Source organism: Scyliorhinus canicula, chromosome 13 (assembly GCF_902713615.1).
Source record: "Scyliorhinus canicula chromosome 13, sScyCan1.1, whole genome shotgun sequence".
NCBI classification, from domain to species: domain Eukaryota; kingdom Metazoa; phylum Chordata; class Chondrichthyes; order Carcharhiniformes; family Scyliorhinidae; genus Scyliorhinus; species Scyliorhinus canicula.
In genome coordinates, this window is record NC_052158.1 from 116,708,492 (window position 1) to 116,726,778 (window position 18,287).

The 18,287-nt window shown below is 38.9% G+C and overlaps 1 protein-coding gene across 7 annotated transcripts in view; it reads right to left on the reverse strand.

Annotated features, from left to right (window-relative positions):
• Window positions 1–2,560: 2,560 nt before the first annotated feature.
• LOC119976607 (arf-GAP with coiled-coil, ANK repeat and PH domain-containing protein 2-like) overlaps window positions 2,561–18,287 on the reverse strand; it is a 174,338-nt gene continuing 158,611 nt past the window's right edge. For 5 of the 7 annotated variants that reach the window (XM_038817221.1, XM_038817219.1, XM_038817220.1 and 2 more), the window contains 3 exons: window positions 13,724–13,834; window positions 10,142–10,200; window positions 2,561–4,451 (listed from right to left, as the gene is read on the reverse strand). In XM_038817221.1, coding sequence (XP_038673149.1) covers window positions 4,351–4,451; window positions 10,142–10,200; window positions 13,724–13,834 — 271 coding nt within the window. In that variant the 3' untranslated portion in view covers window positions 2,561–4,350. Of the gene's footprint in view, window positions 4,452–6,195; window positions 10,201–13,723; window positions 13,835–18,287 lie in introns of all 7 variants that reach the window. The other 2 variants (XR_005462949.1, XR_005462948.1) reach the window with 1 other exon arrangement.

An 18,287-nucleotide genomic window follows, 5' to 3' on the forward strand; every position in this document is an offset into this window, starting at 1 on the left:
ATTGGAATATTGAATCTGATATTTTCTGTTTGGTTGCTCAATGGGTCTCTAACACAGTGGAAAGAAAAATGAACTTGGCTATCGACAAAAAGCATGTGATAATTGCAGTATTAAAATTTCAACTGCTGTTTTTTTAGAGCTTAAATGAAGATGAGAAGGCACTGTCACTCCCTCTTGTTGATGAGAGAAGTTTTGCTTGCTCCCACAATGGACACAAGTGCAACGTAGCAACAGCCTGCCTTATGCCCGAATCAAATCTGGCTTTGTGTCCCATTTCAATGCTATCAGTGAGCATCAGATACAGCAGACAGCAGAACAGGAAATTAGTAGGCGATCACTGTAAAGGCGATGAACAGGCTGAACTTGTTGTCCAGGGAGAGCATTCCAGTTCTACCTGGGCATTTAAAAAAAAGTCTTCTCCCAAGGTTCTTTTCAGACCCACTTAAGGAACTCAAAGCCTGATACAACTAGCTAAGTGTACACATTGCATACTCATCCCATTCTGAATCCTACAATCATGTAGTACAGGGGCACTTGACTTATTGTCCACGTGCTGGCTCTCTGAAAGCTGTTCAATTAGTTACAAATGGCAAAGAAAACAATTTGCATGGGCAGGTGTTACACATTTCACCCATTTACTAACCTGCCTAAGTATGGCGGCATGGGATACAGAGAAATTTGGCTGTCTGGATATAGAATTGGCTGGCCGAAAAAAGACAGCGAGTGGTACTGGATGGAAAATATACCGCCTGGAGGTCGGTGACCAGTGGTGTCCCACAAGGATCTGTTCTGGGACCTCTACCCTTTTTGGTTTTTATAAATGACTTGGATGAGGAAGTGGAAGGGTGGGTTAGTAAGTTTGCCGATTACACGAAGGTTGGGGGAGTTGTCGATAGTGTTGAGGGTTGTTGCACATTACAGCAGGACATTGACAGGATGCAGAGCTGGGTTGAGAAGTGGCAGATGGAGTTCAACCTTGATAAATGAGAAGTGATTCATTTTGGAAGATCGAATTTGAATGCTGAATACAGGGTTAAAGGCAGGATTCTTGGAAGCGTGGAGGAACAGAGGGATTTTGGGGCCCACGTACATAGATCCCTCAAAGTTGCCACCCAGGTTGATAGAGTTGTTAAGAAGGCGTATAGTGTGTTAGCTTTCATAAACAGGGGGATTGAGTTTAAGAGCCGCGAGGTTTTGCTGCAGCTTTATAAAACTCTAGTTAGATCACTCTTGGAATATTGTGTCCATTTCTGGTCGCCTCATTTTAGAAAGGATGTGGATGCTTTGGAGAGGGTACAGAGGAGTTTTACCAAGATGCTGCCTGGACTGCAGGGCATGTGTTATGAAGAAAGTAAGAAGTCTTACAACACCAGGTTAAAGTCCAACAGGTTTGTTTCAAACACAAGCTTTCGGAGCACTGCTCCTTCCACAGGTGAAATCTGACTTCTTACTGTGCTCACCCCAGTCCAACGCCGGCATCACCACATCATCGTTATAAAGAAAGGTCGAGGGAGCTAGGGCTTTTCTCACTGGAGCGAAGAAGGCAGAGAGGTGACTTGATAGAGGTGTACAAGGTGATGAGAGGCATGGATAGAGTGGATAGCCAGAGACATTTCCCCAGGGTGGAAATGGCTGTCATGAGGGGACATAGTTTTAAGGTGATTGGAGGAAGGTATAGGGGAGATGTCAGAGGTAGGTTCTTTACACAGAGAGTGGTGGGTGTGTGGAATGCACTGCCAGCAGAGGTGGTGGAATCGGAGTCATTAGGGACATTTAAGCGACTCTTAGACAGGCACATGGACAGCGGTAAATTGAAGGAGTGTTGGTTAGGTTGATCTTAGATTAGGATAAATGGTCGGCACAACATCGTGGGCTGAAGGGCCTGTACTGTGTTGTACTGTTCTATATGTTCTATGTATGGTATCTATATGTCCACCACCTTACATGCTCACTCTCCACTTTCGAGCAACTGGCCACCTGATTTTCAGGCATTAAAACAGGCAGCAGTGGATTGAATTGAGAGAGATACGGTGGCAGCAGTTAGCACTGCTGCCTCACAGCACCAGGGATCCCAGCCTTGGGGTGACCATCTACGTGGAGTTTGCATTTTCTCCCCATGACAGTGTGGGTTTCCTCCGGATGTTCCAGTTTCATCCATACCCAAGGTGGGGGGAAGGGGTTCTTGGGTTATGGGTATAGGGTGGATACGTGGGTTTGAGTAGGGTGATCATTGTTCGGCACAACATTGAGGGCCGAAGGGCCTGTTCTGTGCTGTACTGTTCTATGTTCTATACTCCAAAGATGTGCAGGTTATATGGATTGGCCACTAAAATTGCCCTTTATTGTCAAAAGATGTGCAGGTTTGGAGGGGTTATGGGGTTAGGGAGGGCGAGTGGGGTGTTCTTTCAGAGGGTCGATGCAGTGTCAATGGGCCGAATGGCCTCCTTATGCACTGTAGGAATCATATAGTTCTATGAATATATACCCCTATGTTCTCCAGGAAACAAGTTAAATCTGAGAACTGTAATGCAGCCACTGCAATATAAAAGACTTAATACAGTTTTAAGAATTAAATGCATATTTACTGTTCATGGAATGTATAGTACAAGCTTTTTGGGAACATTTTATATAATTATTCTACAATGTGAACAAAAATGCTCAATACAGAAAAGTTGATATGTACAATAAATATACTATGAGATGTAATTCAATAACTGATAAGTATGAATATATTTATTTCAGTTTCAAACAATGGGTAACTATTGTTCAGTTTTGGGTTTAATGGATCTGATTATGTGTCAAATCCACAATCATTCCATGCAGTAACGCTGACTGACCAAAATGCAATTTCTAATGCTTATTGGCCCATCAATCGGTCATATCAAACAGTAAACTGAAATAAGTCGTGTACATGTTACAATGTACATTGTAGCTCTGAAGCCTATAATGTAATTCATTATGTTTTCAATACATTTTCATTGAAGTTATAATAATACAATAATATAAATTCTTTTTTACAAATGCACCAAAACAAAACAGCAAACTACATCACTAAAAAAAAGTTTGCATTTATCATCACTGAACACATTCTGAAATTTCATAGGAACGTCTATTTATACTTCATTGAGGGCAAAAACATTTTATATGAGGATTAAAAATGTAGTTTTCCAGGAAGCTTTATTCTGAGTGTTTCATTTTAATTTCAAGAAGTTCGACCTTTTATTACAACACAAGAACACGGAATAAACCAGGTGTTACTTCTGTAGCAGCATCACTAAATAGGAATTTATTTAAAAGACTGCTGTCACTTGGTTCTTTAAACTCTGGTAAATAAAATCAACAAAGAATATTAATTTACCTGCATTTTCATTTACTGAAGATGGTTTGATTACTGAAAAATGAGTAGGAAACATTAAGTTGTACAGATTGTTCAGCAACTTAGACAACTGATTGGTTTTCCATTCTGAAGATGCCAAACTAAAAGTGAGCATGTTGCTGATGATATACTGTTTTCTGCATCAATTGATTTTAATGGTGCAATATGCAGCTAGTCATCCAGTAATCCCTATTCCCATTACCAATTTATCTTACTGCACTGGATTTTACTTTTAGGTGTAAATACAATTCTAGATTTATGTACATGGTACACCAGATCAGTAGCTATATATTGTAGCCAACTGTGGGTAGGAGGCAAAGTGTTTAAAAACAATATGCATTAAAATCTACAAGTAACATTTATTGGAGATATACATACAAAGTATGGAAATATTTCCTGAACCAACAGATAACTGTTATTTACTATTCTGCAGAAGGAAATACATTTAAACGGGCTACTGTCCTAATATGAATTTATTGCTCCCAAAAGCACTTGTGTTACCATATTTTCCTTTTCAGAGATGGTCACAACTGCACTGCAGTTGAACCATCGCAGTATCTATGTCAGTTCTAGAGCGATTGTAAATGGGTTCAAAACAGGCTGGTGAACAAAGTGGAATTATTATTTCTATAATTTGGGTACACACAAATTTCAAAACTACTGTTCAACTTGAACACCCATTCTATTTGCGTATCTCCCACTGGTGAAACACCTTAGAAGATTTTACTTTCAACTCCAGCATGACAAAAAAAAAGTACAAAGGTTGATCATTTGCATAGACACTATACTCCCGCGTAGAATAAATCACTGCAGCTGCTTGTGGGTGTCTAAGTAAAAGCTCCATCAAATATAAATGTTTTTCTTTAAAACTCAAATCTTTAATTTATTTTTGGTACGGTTAATGAAATGAACTGATGAACATGCTTCAAGATGATTGCACTGAAAGAATGATTGCAGCTCTCAAGTGAGAACATTTAATCAGTCTCTGATTTCCGCTGGAAACGATTTAAAATTTCTGGGTTATGAGAGGCCATGTGGGAAAAGTCTCTGAAAATATCCTGGTAGGTTGCATCACCTGCAATAAGATAAAGTTTAGAGTTACTGAAGTAATTTGATCAAATATTTTTAGCATCAAAAATTTATTGTAATCCAACAATGTACACCTTTGAAAAATGGACAAAATTAAAACCAATCTAAATTGTGCTTCATAAAATATACGTTATTGCCAGCATAATTTGCACTATATAATGCCAATTTATACCAGACATCTGCTGAATGTTTGTGCGCTTTAAAGCATTAACCAAATTATTAAATCTGCTTTTTCCCCTCCTATAACTTGCATTTCATTCCATAATTGTCAATTTATGCCATAGCCCTGCAAATTTTCCATTTCCACTATGTATCCAATTCCCTTCTGAAAGTCATGATTGAACCTGTTTGCACCATCCATTCAGGTGTAACATTCCAGATCATAGCAACTCCCGACTTAAAGCAAAGGCTCATTGCCCCTATAATTCTTTTGCCCATTATCTCAAATCTATATTCTCTGGTTACTGACACACCAGCCATTGGTAACAGTTTCTTTGTTTACTTATCAAAACCACCAATAATTTTGATATTTCTAAATTGTTCTTCAACCTTCTTTGGCTCAAGGAGAACAACCTCGGCTTCCCCAGTCTTTCCACACAACAGCCTCTGTCCTAAGTCCTTTAGTTTGACCCCTGCACTGCCCAAAAGACTGAGGGGGCATTATTTATTTTCGCCAGGGCTATCTGTGACTGTGAATTTGTTAGGTTAACACAATATTCAGTCAAACACTCCATTTTACCACATCACTTCTCCTATGTATTCCATCTTGTTGGAACTGACCTCATGTAGCTTCCCTCCTACTTTCCCCAACGTAAAATGACATTCACCCTATTTTCTAAACAAACTTTCTGTTTTCGTACTTCTAAAGGTCATCTCTCAACCAACCCTGTTGTTACCTCGCAACTCTTTCAGTATCAATGCCATTTGGTGTATTTGAACGTTTTTAAACATTAAAGGTGCTGTAAGAGTTACTGTTAATATTTTCTTGTTAAATATTTTGCAAAGTATTGTCAGGTCTGTCGAACAGCTACAATGAAATCGGAGGTTAAGGGAGGCTTAACTCTTTAAGAATAGCAGTATGCTTTGATCCATTCTACAGAGGACAATGTATAGCTATGAGGGAGTTAAAGGACAAAATCAAATCTACAAGCTGGGATGGCATCACACCACAACAATTAAACTTAATTATTTGCTCCCAAACTGAAGTTCAAATTTATGTATTGCAAATCGTTGCAGATTGCAATGCATTTTATACTAAAAGATTTTTAAATCTACGCAATTTTGTATGAATTACAGCCACAGCATGGGTTTTCATAGGAATTAATCAGTAATTCATCAACCTCCACATGATACCACATGAACAGCAATAAAGGAAATACAGTAGCAAATGCACTATGCTGAAAAGTGTCAACATATCTTAAAGGGCTATAGGATTTTCAATACAACTTAGCTAGCTGTAACTTGTTTATAGAGCATAATTTGCTACCTCAAAAATTTACAGTAATTAATTGTGGAGAATTGAAAAAATATGTTGCATGTCAACAGATTTGAATAAAAATGCTTGTGAGCAGAATTAAAGCAGCAAGAGTATAAAATAACAATATAGAAAAAAAAGATATGCACAAACATTTCTAGCATGATCAGTAAATAGCTTACAATACTGGAAGAAAAATAGCTTACAATACTGGAAGAAATATAAAAGTAGACACCACACAAGGTAACTACCATACCTGCATGAACCTCAATGCAGCAAAAATAGAAATTAAGAGTGCAAGAATCAAGAGACAGCTTGTATGAAAGATTGCAATGATAGCTTCAACTTTTAAACATTTGCTTCAAAACTTTCAATTTCTTTATTTCGCCACTAATTCCACATTTAATAAATGTGTCCATGCTTGCATTCTGGGGAGATTACTTTCCCTCCAATTTAAGCTCAACCCCAAAAAACATTTCCTTCTTCCTCATCTATGGCTACCCTGCTGCCAGGCCTCCATCACGTCTGCTCCGAATCATTCATCAAGCTACTCAAACGGCAGCCTAAGAGCTCTCCCTTTCATTTCTTTCTGTGGGGCAAAAGTAACCCCCTGGCACACAGATCAGCAGAGCATTAGCATTTAGTCTCGTCACTTTATGGTACTTTGTGCAATCCCAGTTTGTTAAACTACTGTATTCTAGCCTTATTTGCATTGTTTTGGATAAGTATCAGATAAAGAAAATTGCAACCCACAGGGAAGGAAACATGACTTCCCCTGATACTATTGTTACACATCACACAACAGCCATCTCCCAAGAGACACAGAGGTTGGAAGCAGCTGGTCTCCTCAATCACAGATGGTGTGCTGGATTGGGAAATAGTCAGGAAGAGCAAGAGGAGAATCAATTGGCAAAAGTGAAGACAAAAGATGCCTTTAATAGATAAAGGCCATTTCTGGCAAGCCAAAATAAAATTGAGAGCATTCTTCAGACCAAGTGCGTATTCAAGTTGATGGTTTGGATTATTATAATGCAGTTACCAATGAATTTTACTTCACTGCCATACTTTGATGGAATTCAATTAGAATCTCATGTTTTTATACTAATCTAACATAGTTATCTGATGCTTTTAAATTCATTTTTCAGAATTCAAATAACTAAAATCTTAAACATCATTTGTTGAAATAGGTTGGATATTTAGAGTAAACCCAATGATATTCACAAATAAGGACTTGAGAGCACTTCACTCTGCACAGAGCAATGTAACGGTTTCATGTTTCATTTTGTTTCCAATTATACCATGTATCTCTATTAATTCTCCCATTTGAAAATGAAATAAAGAAAAACAGGAGCATTATTGGGTTTATTTAATTTTTTCTGAATCAAACACGCATCTTTTGCAGTGAATCAGAAATCAATTTACCTTAAAAGCGGTGATCTAAATTATTAGATATAAGGTTTAGTGAAAACAAAAACTACTTATAACCAGAATAATGGCTATTAGCACAAACTAAGCAGAAAACAAATGGGCAGTTGTGCTTTTAAGCAGAAATATAGTTATGCAATAATTTCATGCACAATCAGATCCACATATAACACGGTAGAAGTAAAATCATAATTCATTGCAAGTTATAATTGTTCATAAATAAAATGTTTAAGTTCATTCAAAATTACCTACAAGTTTGAATACAATTAATGTGTGCCCATTTGCACCTAGAAGTAAAAATGTACACCCGCACATGTAGATTTTGCCATAACTTAAAATTTTAAAAAATAAGTTTGCAGCCGCTGCCATTTTAAATGTTTAACAACTTTATATTAAGGTGCAACTGTGATCTGGAAAGTTTAAGTAATTTTCGAACAAGTATTGAAACTTTATGCCATTCAGTATAAGGAACAGGTTAATTAATCTCCAAAGATTAATCTGAATTTAAAGCTTGTTTGAAGAGAATCAGTTTGTAAACCAAATAAGATGGCATGATACTGGAGGGCAGTTTAAATGCATTTAGTGAGTTTACAATCAACATCAATAATTGAAAATCTTCTCTGCAGGTAATGTAGTTATATTAGACCCAAGGGAACTATTAGTTGCTGAAAATACCAATACAACTGCAAGAGTCTGAATTTACTCAGATCTTTAGATATGCATTAATTTATACAGATGTCTAAAGTAGGATAAACTTTGGAATATTAATGCAGATTAATCCTATCAGCTGTATTTTTTAAAGCCTATTTTACCATTTAGTGGCAACAAACTTGCAGTCTCTACCTCAAGAAAAATATTAAATCCTACATCAGTAGCTGCATTTCATTTTACAATACTGCATTTAAAGTGCAGAAAGTACATACATACAGCAATGCTGCCATTACCACCCAGATTAGGAACTCAGAAAGGCACACAATGTACAAAAAGGCAAATACAGTAGACAATAAAAGCAATAACCAGAAACAATCAGATGTATTTGGTAGCACCAATTTGTTTTTCGTGATTGACAACTAAAAGCTAAACAGGATGTTGCATATGGCTTTCTTTTAACAGTGCATAACTATTTACCTTGTAGTGTCTTATTAAACTACAGAGCTCACTGAGTAATCATAGTAAAGTTTATAACTATCAACAAGATGTCTACAACTACAACATTGTTACAGCTAGCTGCAGAATCTCAAGTAATAAAATAACGCTTTCTAATAACTTTCTTAACATAATTGCACACCTATTAAAATACCTTTCATATTTAAGCAATAATTTCCAACTTCATGGTTGATGTCACAAAATAAATTTGTAAATGTTACCACTGTACCTAATTTTTTATGACTAACTTAAACTTCAATGTCAAATTGCCAAAAGGAAGACCAAATAAAATCATAAGCAAAAATTAGGTGGATTCATAATATTTGCTAACATTAAGATTAGCAGCTGAATTAACTCAATATTTTAAAAAAATCAAAGCAATCAAAACACCATTATATAATACTGAAAATGTTCACATTGTACTGTCCGTTTATGACAAAGGAAAGCTAAAAAAATAAACTGGCTGAAATATTTTCCATTTACACTGCATTTACTTACAGGAATATAATTCAAAGTAAACACTGATTTAATATTTCAAAACAAGTTCAAAGGCAAGATTCTCTTCCAGGTTTCCAATAATTAAATCATGTCTAAACCAGGCAGCCAAGTTCCATAATGTGTTCCATAATGTGCACTGTGGCTTATTGGTAGACCATAAATTTATAACCAGACAAGATTCAGATCTTAGCCAAGAATTGAGGGAATAACAAATAAGTAAAACTTTTTCAATCAAGAGGGGCGTACTTGGAGTGAAATGCCAGAAAAGAAAAACATGCATGCAACAGGGAAAAATCCTCCAGAAGCTGTTGCCTCTGATGGCCAAGTGAATAAATGTATCAAATGTAAAGTATCAAAACATTCAAATCAGGTGATCGATCTCCGCTCTGAACCCCAATTCATGTTGAATCAGGGAGTGCTAATATTGCCTTCCAAGTACCTGGGCTTAAAATGTCCGCCAGGGTTCCTGCCCCTGTATGTTATTCAATCTCTCCTCTTGGAAAGTGCAAGTTTATGGGCATAAGATAAGGACACGTTTGGAATTGGCTGTCCTGTGAGGCACTCCATGGTTGCTTACCTTTCAGCTGGACTAACACAAAGAATGGTGAGGTATCAGAGGGCTGTCAGTGCCCATTTTACCACACTACACAAGTATCGGAGCCTATGAGTTGGGGTGGGGAAAGAGAAAACTAAGGACTAGTCACTCCAACAAAGTCACAATCATGATTAAATACATTAAGTATCATTTAGCTTTTTACTAAACTTCAAGCTCTGCAACACAGATCAAACTATACAGAAAATGCAACCAAATACTGAATGTTTATTGAGGTGCATTGCTTATATTTGCCAAATAACTTTGGTATCTGCTTTTTTCTGATTGTAAGATACTCTCTTGGAATTTACCTTCGTTACCATAATGGTCCTCCAATTGGGTGAGATACATCCTTTAAATACTGCATCACCTGCCAAATAACAAGGTAATGAGGCTCCCATTCCCTCCCCAGCCCCTGACAGAAGATGATTAGATAACCCTTTATTAAACAAGGCTCAAGAATCTTGTAGTTGCAAACTAATAAATTCTTGCATGCATTTTTTATATTGCATCTCTGTATGACTGTTATTGGAATATTGACCTGACTGTCCAAGGCCTTCAGATTCTCGCATCTCATCATTCATCTTTGCTAGACGCAACCTGTGAAAAAAAAGTACAGCAATTTGCAAAGGCACAATAAAGTGCAATGGAACCAAATATTAATGGCATTTAGAAAATATATAATATTTTGTTTGGTGGCAATGAATGTACCTTTTACAACTGTTTTATGTAGGTACATAGAATATATATTATATACATAAAATATCTCACACAATGAATGAGATTAAGCCATTTTTAGAAGAAATATGTAATAAACAACAATCCACTGTTGATATGGTAATTTCAATTTTATGACCGGCCATTTTGGCCAGTTGATTTTTTTTCCCCCTACTTTTGTATAGAAGGCTTCATTCTGGATTTTATCTTCACTTTGACCAGGGAAAGTTAATGACACTGCAACTGACAAGCAAATTAATCTATAAAAACACATCCAACAAACCTAACAATAGGAAATTAAAAAGAGGGGCAACTCGAGTAGGGGAGCCTTTGAACGTGAAGGTCGAACTTATTTCAAAGATGTACCCAGAAACGTTTTCTGATACAAATGCTGAAGTGTTTCATTAACGTGATTTGCCCCTATTCTATGAACCTTTATCTTGTCGGGCAGCACGATAGTACAAGTGGATAGCACTGTGGCTTCACAGCGCCAGGGTCCCAGGTTCGATTCCGGCTTGGGTCACTGTCTGTGCGGAGTCTGCACGTTCTCCCTGTGACTGCGTGGGTTTCCTCCGGGTGCTCCGGTTTCCTCCCACAGTCCAAAGACGTGCATGTTCGGTGGATTGGCCATGATAAATTGCCCTTAATGACCAAAAAGGTTAGGAGGGGTTATTGGGTTACGGGGATAGGGTGGAAGCGAGGGCTTAAGTGGGTCGGTGCAGTCTCAATGGGCCAAATGGCCTCCTCCTGCACTGTATGTTCTGTGTACATTTGTTCTTTCTCCAAACCTGTACTTTTAAACTTTCAGATCTCTGAGAAGCCAGGGTGTTTCAAAAAGAAGGGAGCAGGAAATTCCACTTGGAAAGTCTGGCACTTTTGATACCCGACTTACAAATAAATCTCTGGGATGGGTGAATTACACTCTAGGGCAACTAATAGCATGGAAGCCAATAATTAAGGCACCGACAGTCATATTGAAGAAATTAATAAAGCCTAACGCAGTTTACACAAGAGAACAAGACAAACGTAATTCCCAACTTGAAGGGCAACTAAATCTTTATTGGCAATGACAGAAGTAATCAGAAATAAAATGGAACTGTACGAGAATCACATTAAAACAGTAATAGTTGAATGTGCTTGAAATGATGAAGATTTGCTGACCCATCTTGGGCCTTTTCAAAATGGCATCCCAAATTTGTAGGAAACATTTTGGGAGGGGGGGGGGGGGGGGGGGGGTGGTGAGGGAGTAGCCTCACTATACGAAGAATGTATCCAGACTTTCAAAAGTTCTTTATGGAGAACCAGGTATGACAAGCAGCTTTAAAAATGCAATCTCAAAGCAAAAAATAGTTAAATTAGACTGTGGGCCAAGGGCTTCAACTAAGATCTTGGTGTTTGTACCCAAGCTGATCAGTTGCAGGAGTTTGAGTATATATATTATACACACATAGTCGTCTGGTAACAGAACTTGTGTATTGCTGAAAAACAGACGTTACAGATTTTCATCTTGTACTCGTCAGGACACTTCACAAGGATACAGTATAAGGGGAAAACAGGTATTTATACTGTATGGGATGCTGATTGGTTGGCAAGCAGGTGGATTGGTAGAGGTGTTGCCATGGAGAATGCACCAGGCGACGGACAGTTAACTTTCAAGCACGGCTTTAAGTTTAACCAGGTAGTTTAACACTGATTGGTCAAGACATTGCCCTAAGGAATGAGTCAGCAAATAGCTGTCATTTATTTTGGTTAGCTGAAACAGATGCGATGTGTGCACATGTTCTTTCTGTCTGCAAATAACTGAGCCCTGTGTATTAGTTCTAGCAGAGAAATCTGCCAGGGGGTTCACTACCACGGTGCATCGCAAGTCCACCATCACTGCTCAATGTACATATTGAGATTCCTACAGTGCCACATGCTGCAAGATTGGTCTCATCGACAGCCTTGTAAATAGGGCATGGGCCATTTGCTCACCATGCAAGTTTGATGTTGAAATAGGGCATATCAAAGGCATATTGCAGGATAATGGCTACCCTAATCAGATCAGTTTGTGCTATCTATCATGCAAATTCATAGATGGGCCAAAGGCCATCACTTTCAGATCTTAATGTTCCCAGTCTATCACAGACTACCTTGGAAGGGCAAGGTATCTCAAAAATGTGAGTAACAGGTGAAGCTAGCTGATTTACACTGCTACTATGAAGTAGCAACACAAACGGTATTCGCCACTAACAGTATGCTGCCATCAAACCAAAAAGACATGCTGCTTATCCGATAAAAGAATGTGATACATGAATTTCACTGTCAGTATGCTGCTCGTTATGTAGGTTATACATTCCAACGGCTGATGTTCGAAACAGCATGCTCCAGCTCCTGTTCCCCAAGGACAAGGTATAGACTTTACTCAACCAGCCCGTGCTTCCAAAACTTAAAACACATTAGATGTGATTCCATGATTGGACAACATTTGCTTAATAAGTGCACAAAAAAATGAGACTGACAACTAATTTAATACAATCAGGCAGGCTCATAGTGTGGCACATTTACGTACATTAGAAGCTACATATATTAATACACAGGGCCCTGTTCTTTGTAGACAGAAATAAATCACTGTGCCTGTTTCAGCTAAACAAAATAAGTCACAGCCATTCAATGACTCACTCCTCAGGGCAATGCCTTGTCCAATCAGGCAAATGGCCTGGTTTAAATTTCAAACCATTGTTGGTAGTTAACTGTCAATCAACCTGTGCATTTTCCATGGCAGGGTTTCACTGGTTAACTAATTAGCACTTTCTTCACAGACAGTTCAATATATGTTACAGCCTGGAGAACAGACCGACTTGAACTCTTGTATGTTTTAGTAAAACATAAAATAGGATTCTGATGAATTTATTATTTTACTCGACATATGAAACAGGAATGGTTTGAATAAAAAGTACATCCTTTGCCTTAGCTAATAAGGAGAGGTTACACAAACTGGACCTGGATCTTCGAAAGTTAAGGGACAATTTGGTTAAGATTTTGAAAGGAATATACAGGGTTAGATATAGAGAAACATTTTGCGCTGGCAGCGGAGTCCAGGGCAAGAGGACGTGACTATAACGTCAGAGCGACCATTTAGAGGAGTAATTAGGAAACACTTAAAAGGCTGTTCGAAGTGTGGAACACTCTCCCACAAAGCAGTAGAGGGTGCCACGATTAATAAATTTAAATTGGAAGATTTATTTTTGCTAGCCAAGGCAGGTAAATAGAACTAGGACACAGATTAGCTATGATCTTAATAAATGATGGATCACAGGCTCAAGAGTTTCAATAGTCTACCTTCGTTCTTATGTTCCTAATTCCAAAATAAGCAGAATCAAAACCAAGTATAAAGAATAAACACCAGAAAAAGAATGATACGCACAACGTAACTATATCTGCATTTGCAGCCTCTATAGCAATGGCTAGTGGGTCCTTCTTTTCTTCATCTAATGCACCTTGATCAGCTCCCCGCTTCAGAAATAAACAAACTTGCCTAAGATAAAGAAGCAAAGTATAATGGATTTGTTAAAAATCAAATGCATTCAATTTTCCAAACATAATTGAAGAATATTTCATACTGGATATATATTTTTGTTTATTATTCATTTTTTAAAAATTCAAAGTAGCACAAGAACACAGCACACAAACACAATGGTGACGTACAGATGTGATCTCCATACCCCTTATTTAAGCAGTTTTATTTTCATGTGCCTTTTCATGGGGTAGAGAATATTGAATGGCTCTGAATTATCAACACCACCCAACCCTTTTAACAATAAGAGAAAATGCCTGCAGCGTTTCTTTCTACACACCCCACACAGCTGCAAGGCATTTATAAAACCTTACATTTTACTTAGTTCACCCTTCACTGGTTGGTTTTCATGGTGCTACCATCTCAGCTACGATCACATTACACAAAACATTTATTTGTTGCTATAATTTTCTAAAACACTTTGAAAATAATTTAAGTACAGGAAGGGATGAATGGTGATTTCCTGTTCAGAAAATGGAGAAAGGGATAAGCCAGGTAACCTACAAATTACCTGCAACCATAAGGGATATCATTAAGCACTTTAACATGGGCAAACCAGCACAGCCCAGGTCATTACATTTGAAAGCAAATTGCTCAGATTGATAGCATGTGGTTGAAGTATTAAAAAGCGAAGTAGGGTTAAATGAGCAAGGGAACACCGAGAACCTCATTCTCTACAACCACAAGACGCCCTCACAATTTTTGACTGAAAAATCTTCCATTGGTCGGTGCCATACTGATTAGAAAAGAAGGTTGACTTGAAGGCAATTATTGCAGCCTCTTTTTTTTTTTTTGAGTGAAAACATGCTATGACTGAAAACCTAAAATGGTTCATACATCGCACTTCATAAACTGCCACCCCATTTGCCATAACAGATCTCAAAAATCAGAATTACTTTGTATTTACTTCAGATGATTATTGTAGTAACAAAAATTTCTTATCCAACAACACCTCAAAACTTAACTCTGTGGAAAAGGTAATCTCCACATGCTTTTAGCCTAGAATACTACACTAACGTTGCAGATTGATGGCCCATTAAACATAGAGCTATCCCCTCCTCTACCCCCAGACATGTTTTTGACAGGAGGGTTGAGGCATGTAAAATATGACAGGTGGCGAGTCCACTGCTTTCCCACCCAGCCCTCACCCAGTCTCCACAAACTCATAAGTAGGTGGGCATCAAAATCTGCACCCCCCCACCGGGCGTGCATGGTGGCACAGATGTTGCCACTACTGCCTCATGGCGCCGAGGACCCAGGTTCGATCTCGGCCCTGGGTCACTGTCAGTGTGGAGTTTGCAAATTCTCCGTGTCTGCGTGGGTCTCACCCTCAACCCAAAAAGGGTAGATGAATTGGCCACACAAAACTGCCCCTTAATTAGAAAAAATAAGAATTGGGTATTCTAAATTTATATATTTTTTTAAATCAGCACCCCATCTGCCATTTTTAAAAATGAATAATGAATGGCAATTTAATTATTACTACCAAGTCAAGTGACTCCAATATTGTGCTGCCAATGCCATAATACATTTGGCATGGGCATGCAGAAGGAGTGAGAAGACTTTTTTTCAACTTTGTAGAAAAAGCGAGAAGTGGGGTTCTTCATTGAGGGGACCCCTGTACATACTGGGGGCACCCCTCTTCCCAAAATTCCAACCATTCTGTTCCTCCACACATGGACTCCAAAGTCTCCCCCCCCCCCCCCCCCCCCCTCCCTCCGCGCGCCCAGCTCCCTCGCTCGATTCCTCAATGCCTCCTCATCCAAACTCCAGGACGTGGCCATGGCATCTGGATCCAGCTATCTTCATCCATGGGCCCAGAAAGTCTGAGCAATGCCCAGCACTCAGTTCTGGTGCTACTGGGACTTCTAGAGTTGCCGGCTAATCAGATTTACTTGCAGCCTCCGCGGGCATGGTTTCCTCCCACAGAGGGGCAGAAGTCCCACTGAGCTTGTTTAATCCACTGGCAGTGTGTTATAAGAACAGAAGAACTAGGAGCAGGGGTAGGCCATCTGGCACCTCGAGCCTGCTCCGCCATTCAATGACATCATGACTGATCTTGTGGACTCAGCTCCACGTTCCGGCCCGAACACCATAACCCTTAATCTTCGAAAAAAAACTATATCTTTATCTTAAAAACATTTAATGAAGGAGCCTCAACTGCTTCGCTGGGCAAGGAATTCCATAGATTCACAACCCTTTGGGTGAAGAAGTTCCTCCTAAACTCAGTCCTAAATCTACTTCCCCTTATTTTGAGGCTATGCCCCTAGTTCTGTTTTCACCCACAAGTGGAAACAACCTGCCCACATCTATCTTATCTATTCCCTTCATAATTTTATATGTTTCTATAAGATCCCCCCTTCTTCTAAATTCCAATGAGTACAGTCCCAGTCTACTCAACCTCTCCTCGTAATCCAACCCCTTCAGCTCTGGGATTAACTAGTGAATCTCCTCTGCACACCCTCCAGCACCAGTACGTCCTTTCTCAGGTAAGGAGACCAAAACCAAACACAATACTCCAGGTGTGGCCTCACCAACACCTTATACAATTGCAGCATAACCTCCCTAGTCTTAAACTTCATCCCTCTAGCAATGAAGGACTAAACTTTTTAATCACCTGTTGCACCTGTAAACCAACTTTTTGCGACTCATGCTCTAACACACCCAGGTCTCTCTGCACAGCAGCATGTTTTAATATATAATTTAAATAATAATCCCATTTGCTGTTATTCCTACCAAAATGGCTAACCTCACATTTGTCAACATTTTATTCCATCTGCCAGACACTAGCCCATTCACTTAACCTATCCAAATCCCTTTGCAGACTTCCGGTATCCTCTGCACTTTTTGCTTTACCACTCATCTTAGTGTTGTCTGCAAACTTGGACACACTGCACTTGGTCCCCAACTCCAAATCATCTCGTAAATTGTGAACAATTGTGGGCCCAACACTGATCCCTGAGAGACACCACTAGCTACTGATTGCCAACCAGAGAAACACCATTAATCCCCACTCTTTGCTTTCTATTAATTAACCAATCCTCTATCCATGCTACTACTTTACCCTTAATGCCATGCATCTTTATCTTATGCAGCAACCTTTTGTGTGTCACCTTGTCAAAGGCTTTCTGGAAATCCAGATATACCACATCTATTGGCTCCCGTTATCTACAGCACTGGTAATGTCCTCAAAAAATTCCACTAAATGAGTTAGGCACGACCTGCCCTTTATGAACCCATGCTGCGTCTGCCCAATGGGACAATTTCCATCCAGATGCCTCGCTATTTCTTCCTTGATGATAGATTCCAGCATCTTCCCTATTACCGAAGTTAAGCTCACTGGCCTATAAGTACCCACTCTCTGCCTACCTCCTTTTTTAAACAGTGGTGTCACGTTTGCTAATTTCCAATCCGCCGGGACCACCCCAGAGTCTAGTGGATTTTGGTAAATTATCACTAGTGCATTTGCAATTTCCCTAGCCATCTCTTTTAGCACTCTGGGATGCATTCCATCAGGGCCAGGAGACCTGTCTACCTTTAGCCCTATTAGCTTTCCCATCACTACCGCCTTAGTGATAACAATCATCTCAAGGTCCTCACCTGTCATAGCCTCATTTCCATCAGTTACTGGCATGTTATTTGTGTCTTCCACTGTGAAGATCGACCCAAAAAACCTGTTCAGTTCCTCAGCCATTTCCTCATCTCCCATTATTAAATCTCCCTTCTCATCCTCTAAAGGACCAATATTTACCGTAGCCACTCTTTTTTGTTTTATATATTTGTAGAAACTTTTACTGTCTGTTTTTATATTCTGAGCAAATTTACTCTCATAATCTTACTCTTCTTTATAGCTTTTTTAGTAGCTTTCAGTTGCCCCCTAAAGATTTCCCAGTCCTCTAGTCTCCCACTAATCTTTGCCACTTTGTATGCTTTTTCCTTCAATTTAATACTCTCCCTTATTTCCTTAGATATCCATGGTCGATTTTCCTTCCTTTTTGTTGGTAAAAACCTTTGATTAGCACTGGGAAAAATCGCTTGGAAGGTTCTCCACTGTTCAACTGTTTCACCATAAAGCCTTTGCTCCCAGTCTACCTTAGCTAGTTCTTCTCTCATCCCATTGTAATCTCCTTTGTTTAAGCACAAAACGCTAGGGTTTGATTTTACCTTTTCACCCTCCATCTGTATTTTAAATTTCACCATATTGTGATCGCTCCTTTCGAGAGGATCCCTAACTATGAGATCATTAATCAATCCTGTCTCATTACACAGGACAAGATCTAGGACCGCTCGTTCCCTCGTAGGTTCCATTACATACTGTTCTCGGAAACTATCGCGGATATATTCTATAAACTCAAGGTTGCCTTGACCGACCTGGTTATACCAATCGACATGGAGATTAAAATTCCCCATGATA